This window comes from Haliaeetus albicilla, chromosome 15 (assembly GCF_947461875.1).
Source record: "Haliaeetus albicilla chromosome 15, bHalAlb1.1, whole genome shotgun sequence".
NCBI classification, from domain to species: Eukaryota; Metazoa; Chordata; class Aves; order Accipitriformes; family Accipitridae; genus Haliaeetus; species Haliaeetus albicilla.
In genome coordinates, this window is record NC_091497.1 from 4,914,416 (window position 1) to 4,932,525 (window position 18,110).

The window sequence follows — 18,110 nt, forward strand, 5'->3', positions numbered from 1 at the left end:
ATCAAATTGGGTATTTCTGAACCTAACATTAGGTGACATGTTCATTAAACAATAAACTCCCAGCAACCTCAATTCCAGTTACAAGTATCCAAAAGCCCCAGACAGAGTCCAAGGTCAACACTGAGAGGCCCAAATAATGGAAAACTTTGGATTACTGACCACTGTGAAATTGTCTGGCCCAGGTCTTAAAAATACTGCTAAACTGTATGGCATTTCTTTTTCCTCCTGCACTGACCAACTTTAGTAACTACTGGTTAGGAATTTTCCAACAAAGCTTTTCCTCCAAATCAGCATGTGTCAAACTGACAACAAGATAAACACAACTTTCCACGCAAAATTCTACAGCAGGTCCTACAAAAACATTTCCAATCAAGCAAGAGAGAGAAGACAGTCTTCCCAGGTCAAAACTGGGCAGTATCTGAAGCAGCTGCTTAAAAAACCCCAAACAACAAACAGTAGCACCAAATAACTCAAATAACTCTACAAATTGTTTCTTTAGATATTCAAGTGCCTTTTACCTCTAAGTGTCTCCTTCGGAAGCAATGGAATATTTTTGTAAATTTTTTTTTTTTTTAAATTAGCTTAAAGAAAATTATTTGTATGGAAAAAAGTCAACATAATTCTCAAATTTTGTCAAAGGTAAAAGGAACCAAAAAAGAGAATGCTGAGAAATTTTATTAATCGATGCTTCCAAACATACTTAAAATTTGACAAGAATATTGTTGTTATCCTAAATTTCACTGTTAACTTGCTACTGTTTTAACTACATATGAATAGTTCTCTCATTTTCCCAATACAGCTCCCCAGAAACTCTACCTGAGCGTTTGAACCCAGCTTTTCAGATTTATGCATGGAGCAATATCTTCATACTTCAACAGGGACTGAACGTCAAATCGTACGATGCCTTCTGAAGCATGCTAAAGAAAGATTATATAACAATTAGGCTTCTGTGCACGTATAACGCCAGAGGTGGACCATCTGATACATCCCTCAAAAACACAACGCAGGCTGTATTTATCTATACTATAAGAAGTAATACTGCACATGTTTGAAAGTGTCACAAGCTTATCTTTATTTTAGAACAGCAGATATACTGGCACTTGCAAAACTTTAGCAATTGGAGCTAAAGTCTAATTTCTATTCCCCCCACCCCCCTTAATTTAAGTACTTGGTACAGAACTGTACAAGTCACACTTTGGGCAGGACTGGGTTTTGTTTGTGCATTTGTGACGATTTCCTCTGAATACATAATTCAATAAATACAAGTATTACTTATCTAGAATCTTAAAACAACTATTTTATGGTGCTGCTTGTTAGGATTATTATTACAGAATAGTTTAACTTTGCGAAAAAAACAATACTACATACATAGGCTAGCGATGGGCAAAATAATCTGAAAACTTTTCTCCTAGCAGCATCCCATGACAAAGCCACCAGCATAACAGCACTATCAAAATTTATTTTATGAAAGTTACAGGTGCTCAAGAAGGAAGGGCAGAACTGTTTGTATTTTTATTTTTAACTCTACATTATTCAGTCGATGTAATCCTGCTGTCATGGGGGAAGCTGCTGTGCACACCACCACCACCAGCTCTTTCTTTTTCTGCTTTACTGGTTCAAGATCTGGTACCTTAGCACAACGCACCTGCTCTTTTTTGCCCAGTTTATTCAGCTCTTAGGGCCTGAATACATCCAAATTCACCCATGGGACAGCTATAATGTGCTCTGGCCCTTAGCTGAAAAAAAAAGCGAGGAGCCAGGATAAATTAGCATGGTGTGGCTTCATGTAGGTATTGCCATCTCAGCTCTCAAAAAGAGCCCCCTCCTGAGGGAGGCAAAGTCAAGCCAAGCCAGGCTGCACAGCACAGCAAAGAACACAGGAGCAAGACAGAGTACTGTCAATATTATCATGCTAATGTTTTTAGAAACTTTTTCAATCCTTTAGTATCACGGGGCCTTAGTAATCACTACACTGCCCATCCACTGTGCCTTCAACTGCCCTAAACGATGAATCTCAAGCCAATCAGTACATCTCAATAAAACACTGAACAGAAATTTTAATGATACTTTATTCTGAAAATAGTATTCAGAGTACTGTCTATTAGCAATGGTAGTCTAGATATTCAAGTTCAAGAACTGTGGTCCCAGCAAATTTTATTCATACAAACACTTGCTAGTGGAAGTATAGTTACAATTTCATCCTTTTAGCATGTCCTTTCTATTGGTGTTGGGTTTGGGTTTTTTGTTTGTTGGGGTTTTTCTTCCTGTCTAGTTCCCTCCCCCCCTACTGATTTATAATGAAAAGACAAAAAAAATCATAAATAATGGTAATGGGCATTTCTGTGGGACTGAACTCCTGTTTACCTAGTTTTAAGAGAAAACATGAACATCTCATGTATAAAGGTACTTTTAGTCTTTCTAAATACAGGCAAGAATGAAGAAAAGTTTTTTTTATTCTGAGATACCACAGGACTTCAGAATAATTCTAAATAAACACTCTGGAAAACTTACCATGTTTAGCTGAGGAGTAGCACAAAGTACACCATGGAAAGAAATTGTGTAATTAATGCTAACATCACTAAGGCTTGCCCACCACCGAGCAACACAAAATTCAATGGTTTTTCCAGCCTGAGTAACAAAAGCACAAAGTTAGACTCAAGCTCCCATCTTCCCCTTCTATTCAACCCAGCCTCCCTCATCCCAAGCCAAAAAAAATGCACTATAGCTCAAAAAAGACCCTGTTATGTCCAGTTTACTGCAGTTGTATAGGTTTGTACAGTACCAAATAAGACACTATACTTGGTCCAGAAAACACAAGAAAGCTCCAAAACAGGATGACTGATGACCACATCAAAACTAAGAGCGCCAGGGGTATACCCTCCAGAGAAAGGTACAGCTTTTAAATATTACATCTTCCTTTCCTATCCTTCAAATTAGGCAGACAGGTTAGTTCATAGACGAGTTTATATGTGTGCCCTAGAAAATGTGTATCAGAAAAAGAGATCCCATCCTCCGCCTTTTAAGACAACATGAAGCTTGGGAGGTTTGGGGATTTTTTTGTTGTTGTTTTGTTGGCTTTTTGTTGTTGGTGGTTTTTTTTAACTAACATGCAAAAATTCACAATGTGTCAGTGGGACAAACTTAGCTTAGGGTCCCCCATCTGGCCTTTTCACAGAGTGTAAGGGACTGAATAGCACAGAAATCATAACCACTCTTAGGCTTTAGAGCTATACAAATAAATTGAGCAAGGCAGGGGACCAACTTGAGAACTGGACTCTTTATCATCCACACCCCTGACCTGTTAGCTCACTCGGTGGTTCTGTTTTGGACTTATGAGCTAGCATTATTCAAGCTAAGCCTGCTGTATCTAAACAGTATGAACGTAAGCCAGTCAGTTATCACCTGACTTCAACATCAAGATGTCCCAGATTACCACATTAAGCACTAAAGGCAAAATATGCTGAATTACATCTATCAAACAAATCATAGCCCCTATTTTAAAGGGAAACAAACTGGTTTATATAAAAAAGTACCAACAAATTAAAGAGATTAATATGTATTATAAGGGCATTACCAAATAATTAAGAATCACTAGCAAGCTATTAGACATCTTTTCAAAACTGACAACCAGATGCATTCACTACTGTAACAAACCTATGATTTCTTGGGTTTGGGGTTTTTCTTAGGGAAAAAAAACCAGTCCAGAATGAGTTATGTTATACTGCAGTGATACTGCACTTTCTCTCTCTTGCCCCATGCCACCCTAAGGTAACTTACTAAGACAGGAAATGCTTCAGTCACTGATCCTTTTTCTGGTAAGGATGAAAATTTGTAGAACTCATGACTTCTATAGGCTTTTTGTTTCACCAGCTGAACAGCATGAAGCACAAACTTGGCCGTCACATCAGCTGAACATGAACATACTGTCACTTCTAGATTAAAGAAAAGAATTAAGTTTAGTTTCAAAAGACAAGAATTTTAGAAGGAAAGCAGCGATTCAGCAAAAAACCACTAGTTTCACAAGTAATTTAAGAAATTATGCAGTACCCCAAGTGGCTCCATATGTGAATAATGCTTATATATCAGTTATTTACAAAGACTCTTTCAGATTAAGGAAAGCTAGCTAAATTCAGAGATCAGTTAAGAGAAACATGACTCACCTAAATGGTGAAAATTAATCAGATACTACAGATGTATAATTTGTACAGGACAGACTGCTGCTGAACTCCAAATTAAGAGTCTTATCACTAAGTTCAGTCTAAATGAAAGATCCTTGAAAGGATTATTATTTAGTAATCCCGCATAGGAAGACACAGAGAAAAACCTTTTTTTCCTCCTTGCAGAATTATGAGCTACTTGCCTGTTATGAAAATCACATTTTCTTCAGTTAAGACCTCTTTCAACACTACATCCATACACCTTGAAAACTAGGCAAACCTCAGACAGTAATACTTCTCCATAAGCTTGGGGTAATCCTCCCATTATGGGCAATCACTTCAGGCTGTATTTGCTGCTTTCTAGAAGACTGAGAATTGGGATTCTACTATACCAGAAACCATGAGATAACTCAAAACCACTCCTCTAAGAGCTTAAAATCCAATAAACATTTTATGTATTCCTGGGTGAAATCCTTCAGTTCTTGTTCAGGCAGAACTCAAAATGATTTCAAAACAACTTTGTCAAGTCTGACAGATGCGATTTTTTCTATTTAATTAATGTGGTCATTTTCCTTACCAGCCCACGTAGCTCCCTGTGGAACATCAATGAAGTGCCTTCGGATTTGACCAGGTTTAAAATGAACATCTGTATATGTCACATCATAGCTTGATGATTCATCTACTCTGTATGTCAAAAAGAAAACACAAACAGTAATCAAGCTGTGAAGCCTCCTTTTTTTTTAAAAAAAGTTTTTTCAAATGCAAAAATACTGTCAAATAAAAAGCAAACAATGAGGCTATTTAGTCCTTAGCACCACTTATTTTAATCCATACTAGTACAGAAACTGACAGCACAATGTATGTAAAAGATATAAAACATCAGCTCCACCACATTATGTAGACACCCTCCCCACCTCCCTGAAGTTACTGTGCTTAAATACAAGTGTCAAAGAATCCTAGTTTTCAGTGGATCTGCTTTTCCTGTCCGAGTGACTTTCCACTAAAGTGAGCTAAGGTATGTAAGAAGTAATATTCCTATGAATGAGTTAGAGAAAAGTTACTTTGTCTTCCTCAGGGCAGATTGTCCACTGAATAGGTTTAATAAGACACTTGCCTTCCTTATCAACATCACTGAATTCATATGTTTAAACCAAAATACTAAACCTCTAAATTCACTCCATTAAAGTCATGATGGAAGCTTATCCCAACGTTCACCTGCCAAATAATGTCTCCACCTTTACTCTAGTCCACCAGTTAGAAATGAAAAAAAAAAAACCCAACAAAAAAACCCAAACTGCAGTTGACTGACATCTACGAGTATATTGATTGATTCTTTGGTCAACAATCCAGAAGTCCTCTGTATTCTGATGGACCAGGAAGCTGCTGCCACTGTGGCTAAGCCCACCAGAACACACTTGCCTTCTGGCTGCCAGGACCAAAACTACAAAAAAGCCACTGCTGTATAAGTCTGCTCCGAGAATTTCTTCAGATTTCTGCTCCCTTATCAATGTTAGTAGTAAGTTCAATAACTCCCAGAGAAAGAAGGTGGTTAACTAAATGACAAGTAAAGTGGGTACAGAAAACAAAACTAAACTTAAAAAAAGCAGATAAAAACTGGGTTTACTGACCTTGTTGGTATAACAACAGTTATTGGAACTCTGAACAGAGGGCCTGCATTAGGCATTGCTATATCATATCCACACACCTAAGAAAGTAAAATACAGCCACTTAAAATCTTTAGTCAAAATGAAATTATAGAAGACAACATTAAACAAACTAGTTGGAGAGTATTTTGAATCTCTGTAGTTATCACTGCAGGAAAAAAAAAAAAAATCTTCATTTGACAAGTGTCACCCTAGAAATAGTAAAACAGCAACATTCACCAAGAAAAAACAAACAAACAAACTAGTTTTCACACTTAGCTAATTTCAGTCTTTCCCCAGAAGTTTTCAAGATTTCAACCCACATTTGATAGTCCCTTTATCAAAAGCTCAACCTAGTTTCAGAATTTGTCCCAAACAGCCTTATTATTTCATTTCAGCTATTTTGGTTGTTGTATTAAAAATATTTTAATCCTTATTTTCCAGGATTATGTTTGAGAAAATACAGTTTGATTTACCACACTTTTCATGGCCAAGCTTTAAATACTATCTCTGAAAATTTGTTCCATCATCACTTTGCTAAAATGTTCTCAGTGGTACCATACAAGACTTGTAACTCTAAGCATCTTAAGGAAGTCACTTCTACAAAGCAAGCTGGTATCATCTTCATTATGATCAACTACAATGCAATGGAAACATTTCAATGTTAATATAAGGTTTGGGATAAGGACGGAGAGGGCTGAAAAATATTTTTTGTTGGTGGGTTTCTTTTGCAGGAAAGGGGATGGTTGGGAGAGAAAACGAGAAATTTAATGGCTTTTGTATTAAAATTTGTCCAAATTTGAACGTAGCTACTCAAAGTAATGCTTCTGCTGTCACAGCCATTACCACGCATTTTTCTCCTTCACCTTCCAAAATGGGATAGGGTAGAGGTGAGGAAACAAGAAAATAGGTTGCATCACTGTACCCAAGCAACGCCTCAAGGTAAAGCAAAATCTTGGGTCCATATAAGACTGCACAGCAACACCACAAAAGCTAGGCCAGTCCTTAAGCCACCACAGAAAGAGAGAAATATTTAAGACCTCATAAAACCACAAATCTCTATCCTCAATAATAATACAGGACTGAGCCAGATAGTCAAAGGTGAAAGTATATCCAGAGGAAAAAACCTTAATGAATGGTTATTTACTTGGTTTATATTTCCTATATGCTTTTATTTCTTAAACACAGATACTCAAAGTCCCACTGGCATGTGCTATACAACACACTGTATAGCATAACTACTTCTGAGCCCTGGATTCCATCTGTATAGTGAAATGGAGTGTGGCAGTATTTTCTGGTCTGTACAGCACACAGCTTTTATTGCCTTAAAAATTACTTCTGTAAAAAGTTGACAGAGACCAAATGAAGAGGAAAGGGCGCACAATCTTCCTTAGAACACCTATACTTCAATACCTCTGTATAATGCAGTCCTTCTCTCAGGCCACGTGGATCCACACGAATATTTATGTGTCGACACTGGTTCATAAGCTCTAAATGACTAGGACACTGGACCCATGGTGCAGTTGAAGTTAAAGCTAAATGAAGCTGGAGAGATATTCTTTCAGTATTTTCTGTCAAGAAACAAATTTAAAAACCAGTTCAATAACAGAAACGTGTGTTCATATTCTACTATAACAGAGTATTTGCCATTAAAATGTACATACACATCAATAAAATGTAATAGGAACCAATCCTTAGGGCCCCTGGATGTCAGATTCTTCACGAAGGACAGTGTTCCATATTATTTCTTTTAACTTGAGAAAAGCAGAATAGCAGCAGTGTACAGTAAAATAAAGGTTGTACCCAATTTCCCCCCCGAAACAGTCAAACCTGACAAAGTCAAAGGTAGGCTAGTAAGCAATGCTTCAATTACCCACAACATAGTCTGGAAGCAGGTATAAACTTTCTTATATAGATACAAAGTCTTGCCTAATGCAGAGAAATACAATAAAAAGCAATTGCACTGATTCTGAAGGTTATGCCAATTACCAAATTACATTATACAGCAACCTAAGCAAGAAGTCTATTAAAAAATTACTATGCTAGTCTAGTCTGCCTTTGCAACCAGTCAATTTAGCCGATTTTGCAAATTAGCTTCCATGTCAAAAAAGCTATGGGTTAAAGCACAGCTTCCAGAAAAGCATCCAACTCTAGCTGAAATGTTTTAGTGATTAAAAACCAGCTTTCTCTTGCTCTAAAGATTAATGACACTTTGAAAAAAATTTTCCACATTTCCTGGTCCTAATTAACCTTAGCTTAATTTTCAGACATTTAATTACAACTTTAAGTAGAGAAAAGAGCACTCTTATCAATGTAACTCCCTTGTAGGTACATGAGAAGCAATAAGAGCTCAAAGAGAACTTCAACAGAGAGACTGAGCAGATTAGCCTCCCTTAACCTCTTACTACAGTTTCTCAAACTCAGTCTTGAAAACAGCAGACACAGCACAGCAATAACAATTGACAGGTACTAGGGAAACAACATCATGCTACAAGCCAGTCATCCGTTACAAATGTCTAACTATGTTTTCAGATTGTTTGCTTCCTGCAGAAGAGTCTATTGTACAATTATTTTATTTCTCCATGTCATACGGTAAATTTAAAAAGCACCAATTGCAATGTAACCTGTCAAACCACCAAGTTACTCTGAGTCAGTAACCTGTCCTGATTCATACCCTTTCTTGCACCAAATAAACTCAACCCTTTGTCACATGCCAACCTTCTTGGGGATCACTGGTTTTAGGAAAGGCATTAATATCAGTAACAAGCTCTCACATGGACCATTTTTTAATACAATCTAATTCAGTCTCTCAGTAAGTTCCAATTTGTACTTAATCAAGTAAAGCAGGCCAAAACAGTTTATGGAGAAAAGACGTCAAACCTTACTTTGTTTCGGACAAGTTATTTTTACCGTGTTAGTAAGTAACTAAAACCTGTATCAGTTCCTGTATTGTCTTTAGATATATTTATGTTTATTCATTATTAGATACTGAATATAAGTCTAGTTTGTTAAACTAAGGTTTTTCTCAGGTTGTGGAAACTTCGATAAAGTCCAAATGTAGAATTTATAGTCTTTAAATAACTGAGAAACTAATTTCTGGGTAAGTTCTTTCATCTTTAGAACAGTAATAATTTTTGTCAAGAGTTATCTACAACAAAACCCTTAAAGTTCTATAATTTCATGAAACATTAGGGATATTTGATTGTTTTACCGTATTTTTCCCTAGCCCCACAACTTCATTTTATGTTTCTTCAGAACAAAGAGAGATCGCTTTTTTCAGTGAGAGGAAGCATGAAGCAACAGACTCCCCGAAAACGTATAAGTGCTGCAGTAAAAGTCTGAGGTTAGAATGGAAATGGTTTTTAGCTGCATGCCTTCATTTACTATGAAATTTAGAGTTGCACTTACTCCTTTCATGGTACAGATTCCTATCACTCCTCATTAATCACAGCTTTTTTATTTAAAGATTACACTTTATTTCTGCTCCCCCCACCCCGGCATAAAAAAGCTCTTTCCTACCTGTATTCTCAGGAAAGACAGGTTCTATGCCAACCCCATGATCAGAAGGTGCAGCTATCTGGGCAGGATCTCTGAGGTAGATTCCACGGTTGCTGCCAACAGTAACTGTAAAGCCTATGTTACTTGTTAATGATGAATTCTGAATGAGGTAGTCATAGGCTTTATCAACCTGTTTGAAAGAACACATTCTAAATTACCAAATTTCAACTTAATAGTAATTTAGGCATATTATCTTCAGTATGAAGTGTCCAGCAAACACAGCAACAAACAGTGAAGCAACTCACGTGCTACCTGAGACACCCTGACTGCACCTTACATGATACTCAGTACAGAAAATGAGGCAACATTTTCAGTCTGCAACAGCCACACAGAGCACAGAGTCAAGAACATTAAACAAAAACAAACCAAAAAAACTGACAAATGTCCTCTGCTACAAATCCATCAAAACGTGCATACCAGAAGTTCTCACAGATGACTTCAAACACAAAATGGACTTCAAAGGCCCAGACCTACTATGCTAATTTAGGTGCCTTTCTCATACGTGGAGCAACACTAGTTAAGCATTTAAACCTTTTATACAATACCAGAAGTTGAGCAGTTGAAAAGAGACAAGCAGTATGGGATGCCCATGTAAGTTTTATATATTGATACAAAAAGAGAATCAGGTCATGAAATCCAGCCATGGATTTAAGTAAATGAGCTGTCACAGTAAACTCTGATGACAAGTTCAACTTTTCATTTTAAAAAGACACCCTTCTATCTTGTTTTCTATTCTACTGACTCCAAAAATCTTATGTTCTCTTCTACTTCACGGTGAGCTACCTTCACCAGCAGAGATTAGGGCACTCTCCTTTGAGACAAGTGGACATACAACAGCCTCGGTCTCCCAGATCAGAGTTTTAACCACATGTTTTAACACATGCTTTAATCACAGACTACTGAGTCATAAGATATGACTGGTGCATTTCATTTTTCTGGGGCGATGTTTTTTATTTGATATGGCTACCAACTTTTTTCCTTCTGTATTAAACTCAGTGTTACAGATGTGCTTAGCAGACATTACCTACCGGGTTCTAGCATTTCCAGAACATGAGTTTAGGGTTAAGCATTTAATATGTAGCATCTTTAAGCATGAGAGCAAAATCTCAGTACCTCTATTTGGCTAGGAGGGGAGTGACTACAGGCAAAAACCAGCAGCAGCTCTTTAAGAACCTAAGCTTATGCATAGGGAGACTATGCCTTCATCCTACAAAGGATCACATCACAGATTTCCAAGCTACTTAGAAGTGCACAGGATACAATGAACACTCAAGACTTTTCAGTACAGGCCCAGAACAAAGTCATCACACAACTGCAGCTGTGTTGCTTTGTAAACCAGCATGGGTATCTCTGTATTTTCACTGCCCAGAACTTACAGTTCCAGCTTTTGACTGCACAGACCAAGTTCAGCTCTCTCTGACAATAGCATAAGAACATTTTTTAACATTAGCACAGAATTTAGGCATCCAAATCCACGTGGGTGATAAAAATCCACATCCCACTTTTATGTCCACATACCTTTTTGACCAGTCTAAGAATGTGTCTAGTTAGCACATTTATTCTACAATAACTGCATGCTGCAACTGAAAGAACCATCTCAATCCTCCTCCCCTCCCACTACTTTCCCTTCCTCTCCCTCAATCAGATCTGAGAATCACGTAGCATGGGAGCAAACTGAGTGAGCTCATCTAGAAAGCTGTTTGGGTTTTTTTGTGGGTTAGTTTTGCACTGGCAGTTATTTATATTATTTTGGGTTTTTTGCTAGCGAGTACCTGAATAATTCCATGTCCTTGTGCAAATACTTCTATGTTTTCAGCCTTCACTGCAGTATTTTCTAAAGCTCTTCTGACAGAATGAACAGTGTAATGAATATCATTAGCCTTGAGACCTGAAATTAACAATAAGGTTATTATTGGATACAACAAAAAATTTGAAAGTTACAGCATTTTTTTTAAGAGGAAAAAGTACCTAATCTCTTTTAGACTATGCATCTGTATTGAAGATTGTAGCACATTACCTGACAATACTAACGCAATGCCTCCACATGCATTGGGAGAAGACATGGATGTGCCATTCATGAGTTGTGTTCCTCGCAGAGTCCAGTTTGGAACAGAAGCAATAGCACCTCCTGGGGCACTGATACTTACTCCAAGAGCTCCATCAGTGCTAGTGTTAAAACAGAATGGTTGAAAAACAAACATTTTTTTCTGCACGCTTTATCTTGAAGTTATCCGTGCACTTAAAAAAATTATTTTAGAGAACACAAGTATATTACTTCACTAAATCCATTAACCCATTAAACCCAAGAAAAAGCATGCCACTAAATAGCAATTTAAAATCTCACATTAATCATCAGCTATGCCTGTTTTACAGGGAAAGTTTTCTAAACTTTCACTCCTTCAATACTTTTCACCAGGCTTCAGTTTAGTCAGCAGAGTATCTTCTGGGATTTCAATTAGAAAACACACACAAACAAACCTATTAAACATTTCAATACATAAATTAGTATTCTACATAGCCTATTTAACAGTTATTCTTTTTAAAGAAAAATAGTAAAAGGGAGAGGAAGACTAGAAAAGATTCAAACTCCAGATCTCTTATTTTGCATGTTGCCACTTGAACACCAGGTCAAATTCTGAATTACAATACAGAACCTGAGACAAGGAGAGCAGGGGGAGAAGACAAAAAAAGGAACATCAAGACATGGATAGGCCCAGGATCAGCTGGGCCTAAGCCACCTTTCTCTCTTGCTCAAGCATATTTAAGAATGGAGCAAGTACCTATGGCACAGTGAAAGCAGCATCTAGTTTTCAACTCTATGAGCTAGTATATTCCATCTTCCTTGTTCTGGATAGACAAAAATTCCAGCACTTGAATAAGGACAGCACTAATAAGTTTTCTGGGGAGGCAGGGTATTTTAGGGTATTTGTATCCCACACTAACAGCTTCATATGTCTCAAATCTGTCTCAAATCAGAGTACTCTCAGTATAATACCTTAACGTAACGTCTTGACATATTTTATGACAGCCCTATACAAACAACAGGTTCTGTATCATGACACTTCTCGTCAAGCAGTGCATAGCATATCTGCCCAAAAGCCGCTCCCGCTTACTCAGACAGACTGATCCCCTACCCCAAGCCTGCTCTCACAAAGCTTCAGGAACTCTCCAGTCACCTGCGTGCTGCACCCTACACAAGGGGAATCCTCCTTTGGCCAGACTTGGGACTTGCAGCTGACATATGCTCATTCTGACTATTTTACAAAGTGACAAAGCACACGACAATTCTACATAATAAGGTTCTTGGAACAATATACTTGTCTGTAAATATACAAACACCATGACAGCTAACTTTAAAGACGAATGCTACCAGAGAAGCATTTGCTATGTAACCAGCAAATAAACCAAGGACCAACCTCAAGCCACGTTTTTTGTTTTTTCTTCATCCCATACTACTGTAGGCTAAACTACAAAAGACAGTATACAGTAACTCCACAACTCGCAAGAACAATTCCAAAGTCTAAACACAGGCAAGAACTCAGGAAGAGACACTATTCTTTTTTTCTTCTTTTGGCTACTACATTACTATCAAATGCTTCTGAGACATGAAATAAAATTGAAGTTTTCATTGTCCCTAAATTTTCTTTTAGAGATCTTTGAGATAGTTTCCTATAACATGAGGTAGAAAAGCATTTTTTTTCCTGCTTACTCACACCTCTACTGGACTCAAGCAAAACCCTTGAGTTAGTTGTGCCATCACAGAAATGTCACTGAAGTCAGAAGTAACACCACTACGGTTAACAGTATTTCTTTTAATCTTCAACGCTAACAGAACAGTTAACTTCACCACACCAACTTAATGAAATAAATACTATGGAAAAAATCATCTGAAAAAATAAATTTCAGAAAAAGAACAAATTTCCAAACAACTTTTCAACAACTTTTATCATCTCTAAATAGGTTTGCACTCATTAAATATGCTTTCCTGAAACACACAGGTTGTGCCGAAGCAGTTCAGCAGTCTTCCCCCTCCGCCAGGAGTTCTAGAGCCTGACATACAAAGGCCTTCCAAGAACAGCAGGCTACCTACACTCTTCCCATGGGAAAGAGATACTGTTGTTCTGGTATTAATGAACAATTTTTAGATTTTTTAATTACATAATCTGAACCCCAAAATAATAAATCTGTTCTTTCAGTATAGCCTACCTAGGCCCTCTGGATGACCAAGTATATTGATTTGCTGGCAGTTTTTCTCTTAAAGAGTATTCAGCAACCATCATGTCAGGTGATACATAGGCACCAACACCTGCAAAAACATTCAAGCATTTTAGATGGACAATGAATTTCTATTAAAAGCAAAAATAAATTATTTCTGTGTTTTAAATTCTTCACTATGAAAAACTTTTGCTTGACATTTAAAAATGGAAACACAGATTTCCCATCTCATTAAATCCAGGTATCTTTACATAGTAAGTGTTAAGCAGCATGCTATGCAGTAACAATGCAGATGGTCATACTGTAAAATATTAAAATATTATGTCACCCTCAAAAGTTTAATTTTTATTCAAACTCAATAGAATGTATTCACCTTCTATGTTTCTTTCACAACAGATCACTTTTACATGTCTCCACTCTCTCCCACACCCCTTTGGCTGTGTTTACACTGTTACATACACCAACCATACCTCAAAGCAATCTATGTGAATTGGTTCATGTTCACATGGCTCACAGCTACATCACCTGGAGCAGACGGCCACATCCACACAGCTCAAACACAGTGATGAGACAGTCATTACTTTCCTGTATATCAGTTCAAAGTGACCAGAGCATCTAAATGACTACATCAAAGCCTGCTAAAGTTGTATTTTTAGAACATGATGTCAAGGATGCACATTGCATCCATGCTGTGTACCTATTTTGAAGTGTACTCTCCATTTTCTTTATGGCACAAGCACCATCAGGATGGTAGAAAACTACCATACCAAGCTGACAAACAAATCTGGCAAGGTCCGTGTCCATACTGTCTGTGTGGACCAAGCCAACCTGTTGATTGTATTTTGCTTTACCCTCAAAAACCAAAAAAACCCTATCCAGTTCACTCCAGATGGAGTACAAGGAGCAAGCTACTCAGCATGCAGGGTGAATGATCACCCAGTCTCTACAGTGATACAGCAAGTAAGGTGAATTGACAGCATAGATACACTGTAAGAGCAAAGCCAATAGAGACCTGAAAAGAGCTTGTCAATTCCAGTTCCAATCCCCAGTCTCAGGAGTGGTGTAATTGTAGATTAACTTTTAGAAAGCAATCAGTGTTAATTCTACTAGCTGTCCTGAAATAGTGTGTCTCCAACTTTCAAGTCTACATTACAAGTCTTCTTGCATGAGAATTCTGAGATTTAACAAGCACCTTGTGTAATGCAGTAATGCAGCATCAAAGGATTTATATAAAAATTAAGACTAGGGAAATTACCCCCAAATGCTAGACCTTTTACTAAGTCTTATACCTCAATCTTTCACTGAAACTTCAAAAACATGCACTAGCCCATCAGAAAACCCAATTCTTATGCCAGTAATAGACTTGCACAGAAGTGGCACTGCAGCTGGAAGATTCTTCCCCTAGAAGGACTTGTCTAGGTCATGTCGTGGGATTATTTTATATCCAAATTAAAAAGCTTCATTTTACTACAAATAGAAGTTAGAGTATCTGATGAAGACAGATGATCTAAAGCTGTGGTTCCGACAATTCAGAATGCATTACAAGACTTTCCAGAAGATTAATTGGAATCCGACTTACGTTTTTTACAAGTTGAATTTACCAGCAGCTAATGGTCTGAGTGGTGTGCTCAGACAGTTACAGTTAAAAAAATAATCTTGGAATCTTCAAATAGGTGAGACCACAAAGATTTCTTCTGCAAATTTTATACAAAACCACATCAAATCAAGACCATCCGCCTCCTACCTCTGTTTTCTACGTAATGTCTTGAACTGTGAGAAGGTAACAATCTAAATTTTTATGGCTAAGCATGCAACAACTGCCTCCCTCAGAATTAATCCTGTAGTCCAGTAGTCATTGATATTTTTTTTTTTAGATTTAGTTCAGCAATGAACCAGTGATCTCAGACATGTAACACAAGTACAAAGTTCAAAAGTTTACCATCAAAATTTTTTTTCAAAACAAATTATTTACCTATTACACTAGATGTAGTTCCACCAGGACATCCTACTGTAGAAAGGCAAGGGCCATTATTTCCTGCACTTGAAACATAGATTACATTGTGCTTCCACACCGCTTCATTAATTACTTCACAAATTCTCCTGATGTAAGACGAAAAAAATAAGTCATTTAATCAACAATATTATTTTCTTCCCACAGGGCAAAACTCCCATTTCTAGCAGAATCTCTGTGACCAGTCACAGAACAGGGAATACTATGCAGTCTGCTTCCCACACCTAGGAGAGGCTGTTCCAGTACAGAAGCTGACAACAAAAAATAGTTTCTGGTTTTAAAAAGGAGTAACAGTTATTTAGCAATATTAGGTCTTCAAAAAACCCCACAGATTATGTAGTATTCCAACTACAAAAATTCTTTATTATTCTAAAATATTCTTTGTATTATAAATCAACAGCACTTTCAATAGGTTTATTTAACTTTCAAAAATAACTAAAAATGTAAACTGCAACAGTTTAATGTATAACAATCACTTGGGCCTGGACAAATCATTCTTACTGACAGTTCATTTACACAAAGCTCAAGAACCGTAATTCCACTTCTACAATATTAAAATACTTCATATTAACCACAGTAGTACTCACCCAGAATTTGGCCAATGTGTTGCCTCTCCATAGCTATAGTTGACAAGATCACACTTGTATTTTATTGCTTCTATCATCTGATAAAGTAAAAATAAAAGCCAAAATACATACTAGTCACAGAATAATTCACATAAGGAATGGCAAAAAGTATCTGCTTAAACTGATCTGCTACAGAACTAAGAAAAAGGGATAAATTTTTCTTGACTCTACAGAGGAAAATAATTTAATTTACTTCAATCAGTTACTTAAGTGGTATTTTCCCAGTGAACAAACAGAATCAAAAAACCCACTCCCTGAACAGTCTTATTCTTGCCATGTTCCAAGATATAAATTAAGACATTACCCTAAGACAATACTGCAGACCTCATTAGTATTCTGTCCTCGGTAACATAAAATTCACCTTTCCTGTGCAGTTTGGTTAAATTCCAAAAAGTCACAAATCATTACTGTACATTTTCATGTTGCTATAGCAAGATATTCTATGGGCCACAATAAATTTTCTATTTGCAATTCCTTTTCTTGTGTAAAATTTTTCCCCGTCAACTCACTAGATGGAAAAGGTCTTGGGACTTTCTTCATTAAAAAGGAATATTTTTCATCACTCTTCAGAAACAAGAGTTAAAACAAATTCAGCCACATGGGTAGATGCTAGTGTCTATTCTAGATGTAAGTATTCTATAGTTATGCAAATAACTATAAAAAAAATACACTCACAACACAGAATAAGGAACTTTAAATAAGCATACAAGTAACTTAGCCCATGTGTCAAGCTAGCCAGACACACTGCAACTCTATCAGTCTGAAAAACTCTCTAAGTGCTCTAAGCACGAGCAGTTTTGTTTTATATTAAAACATTAGTCTTAAGATATGTTTTAAAATATATTCTGGTTGGTCTTGCAGGGGTTTTTTGGTAGGGTTATTTTTGTTTGGTTTGGGGTTTCTTGGCAGGGGGAGGGGGTTGGGGTTTGTTGGGTTTTTTTTTGTTTGGTTGGTTCGTTTTTTTAAATACTCTAGAACTGTAAAAACACAGCCTGTAAGCAAGTAGAGAGTGTTCCACAATATTCTACAGTTAAGTCATACTGCTGAGATTAATCATTTATTCAGTGAAATACCCACAGCTCTTATTAGACCAGTGCCAGTTTCCATTGTACTTAGTCTTGTATCGCCAATCTTGATTGCAAGAATCTGAGCTCCAGGAGCCACACCATTTCGTTCTGGTTCTTCTGGAAAGTATCCAGCTGCAATACTAGCCACGTGTGTTCCATGTGCTCCTGAGGAAATAAAAGTTGTATCACTGTATGTTTAGTAAACTTCCTTTATACCAATTTGATACACTACAGCTCAATTAAATTTCAATTATTGAGCTGTAAGTATATAAATCCAGTCGGCAGCCAGTCACAAGTGGTGTTCCCCGGGGCTCAGTGCTGGGGCCAGTTCTGTTGAATATCTTTACCAATGATCTGGACGGATGGATGTGCACCCTCAGCAAGTTTGCAGATGACACCAAGCTTGGAGGGAGTGTTGATCTGCTCAAGGGTAGGAAGGCTCTACAGAGGGATCTGGACAGGCTGGATCAATGGGCCGAGGCCAATTGTATGAGCTTCAACAAGGCCAAGTGCCGGGTCCTGCACTTGGGTCACAACAACCCCACGCAGCGCTACAGGCTTGGGGAAGAGTGGCTGGAAAGCTGCCTGGTGGAAAAGGACCTGGGGGTGCTGGTCGACAGCCGGCTGGATATGAGCCAGCAGTGTGCCCAGGTGGCCAAGGTGGCCAACGGCATCCTGGCCTGTATCAGAAATGGTGTGGCCAGCAGGAGCAGGGAGGTGATCGTCCCCTGTACTGGGCACTGGTGAGGCTGCACCTCGAGTCCTGTGTTCAGTTTTGGGCCCCTCACTACAAGACGGACGTTGAGTTGTTGGAGCCTGTCCAGAGAAGGGCA

General features: G+C 37.6%; 1 protein-coding gene across 4 annotated transcripts in view; it reads right to left on the reverse strand.

Moving 5' to 3' along the window:
• TPP2 (tripeptidyl peptidase 2) overlaps nucleotides 1-18,110 on the reverse strand; it is a 58,636-nt gene that overhangs the window by 29,134 nt on the left and 11,392 nt on the right. For all 4 annotated transcript variants that reach the window (XM_069802368.1, XM_069802367.1, XM_069802370.1 and 1 more), the window contains exons 7-19: nucleotides 17,288-17,442; nucleotides 16,172-16,248; nucleotides 15,546-15,673; nucleotides 13,565-13,664; nucleotides 11,376-11,524; nucleotides 11,131-11,246; nucleotides 9,320-9,488; nucleotides 7,214-7,371; nucleotides 5,786-5,862; nucleotides 4,735-4,841; nucleotides 3,778-3,932; nucleotides 2,512-2,628; nucleotides 817-917 (exon numbers count right to left, since the gene is read on the reverse strand). In XM_069802368.1, the coding sequence (XP_069658469.1) occupies nucleotides 817-917; nucleotides 2,512-2,628; nucleotides 3,778-3,932; nucleotides 4,735-4,841; nucleotides 5,786-5,862; nucleotides 7,214-7,371; nucleotides 9,320-9,488; nucleotides 11,131-11,246; nucleotides 11,376-11,524; nucleotides 13,565-13,664; nucleotides 15,546-15,673; nucleotides 16,172-16,248; nucleotides 17,288-17,442 (1,609 nt within the window). The remainder of the gene's footprint in view (nucleotides 1-816; nucleotides 918-2,511; nucleotides 2,629-3,777; nucleotides 3,933-4,734; nucleotides 4,842-5,785; nucleotides 5,863-7,213; nucleotides 7,372-9,319; nucleotides 9,489-11,130; nucleotides 11,247-11,375; nucleotides 11,525-13,564; nucleotides 13,665-15,545; nucleotides 15,674-16,171; nucleotides 16,249-17,287; nucleotides 17,443-18,110) is intronic.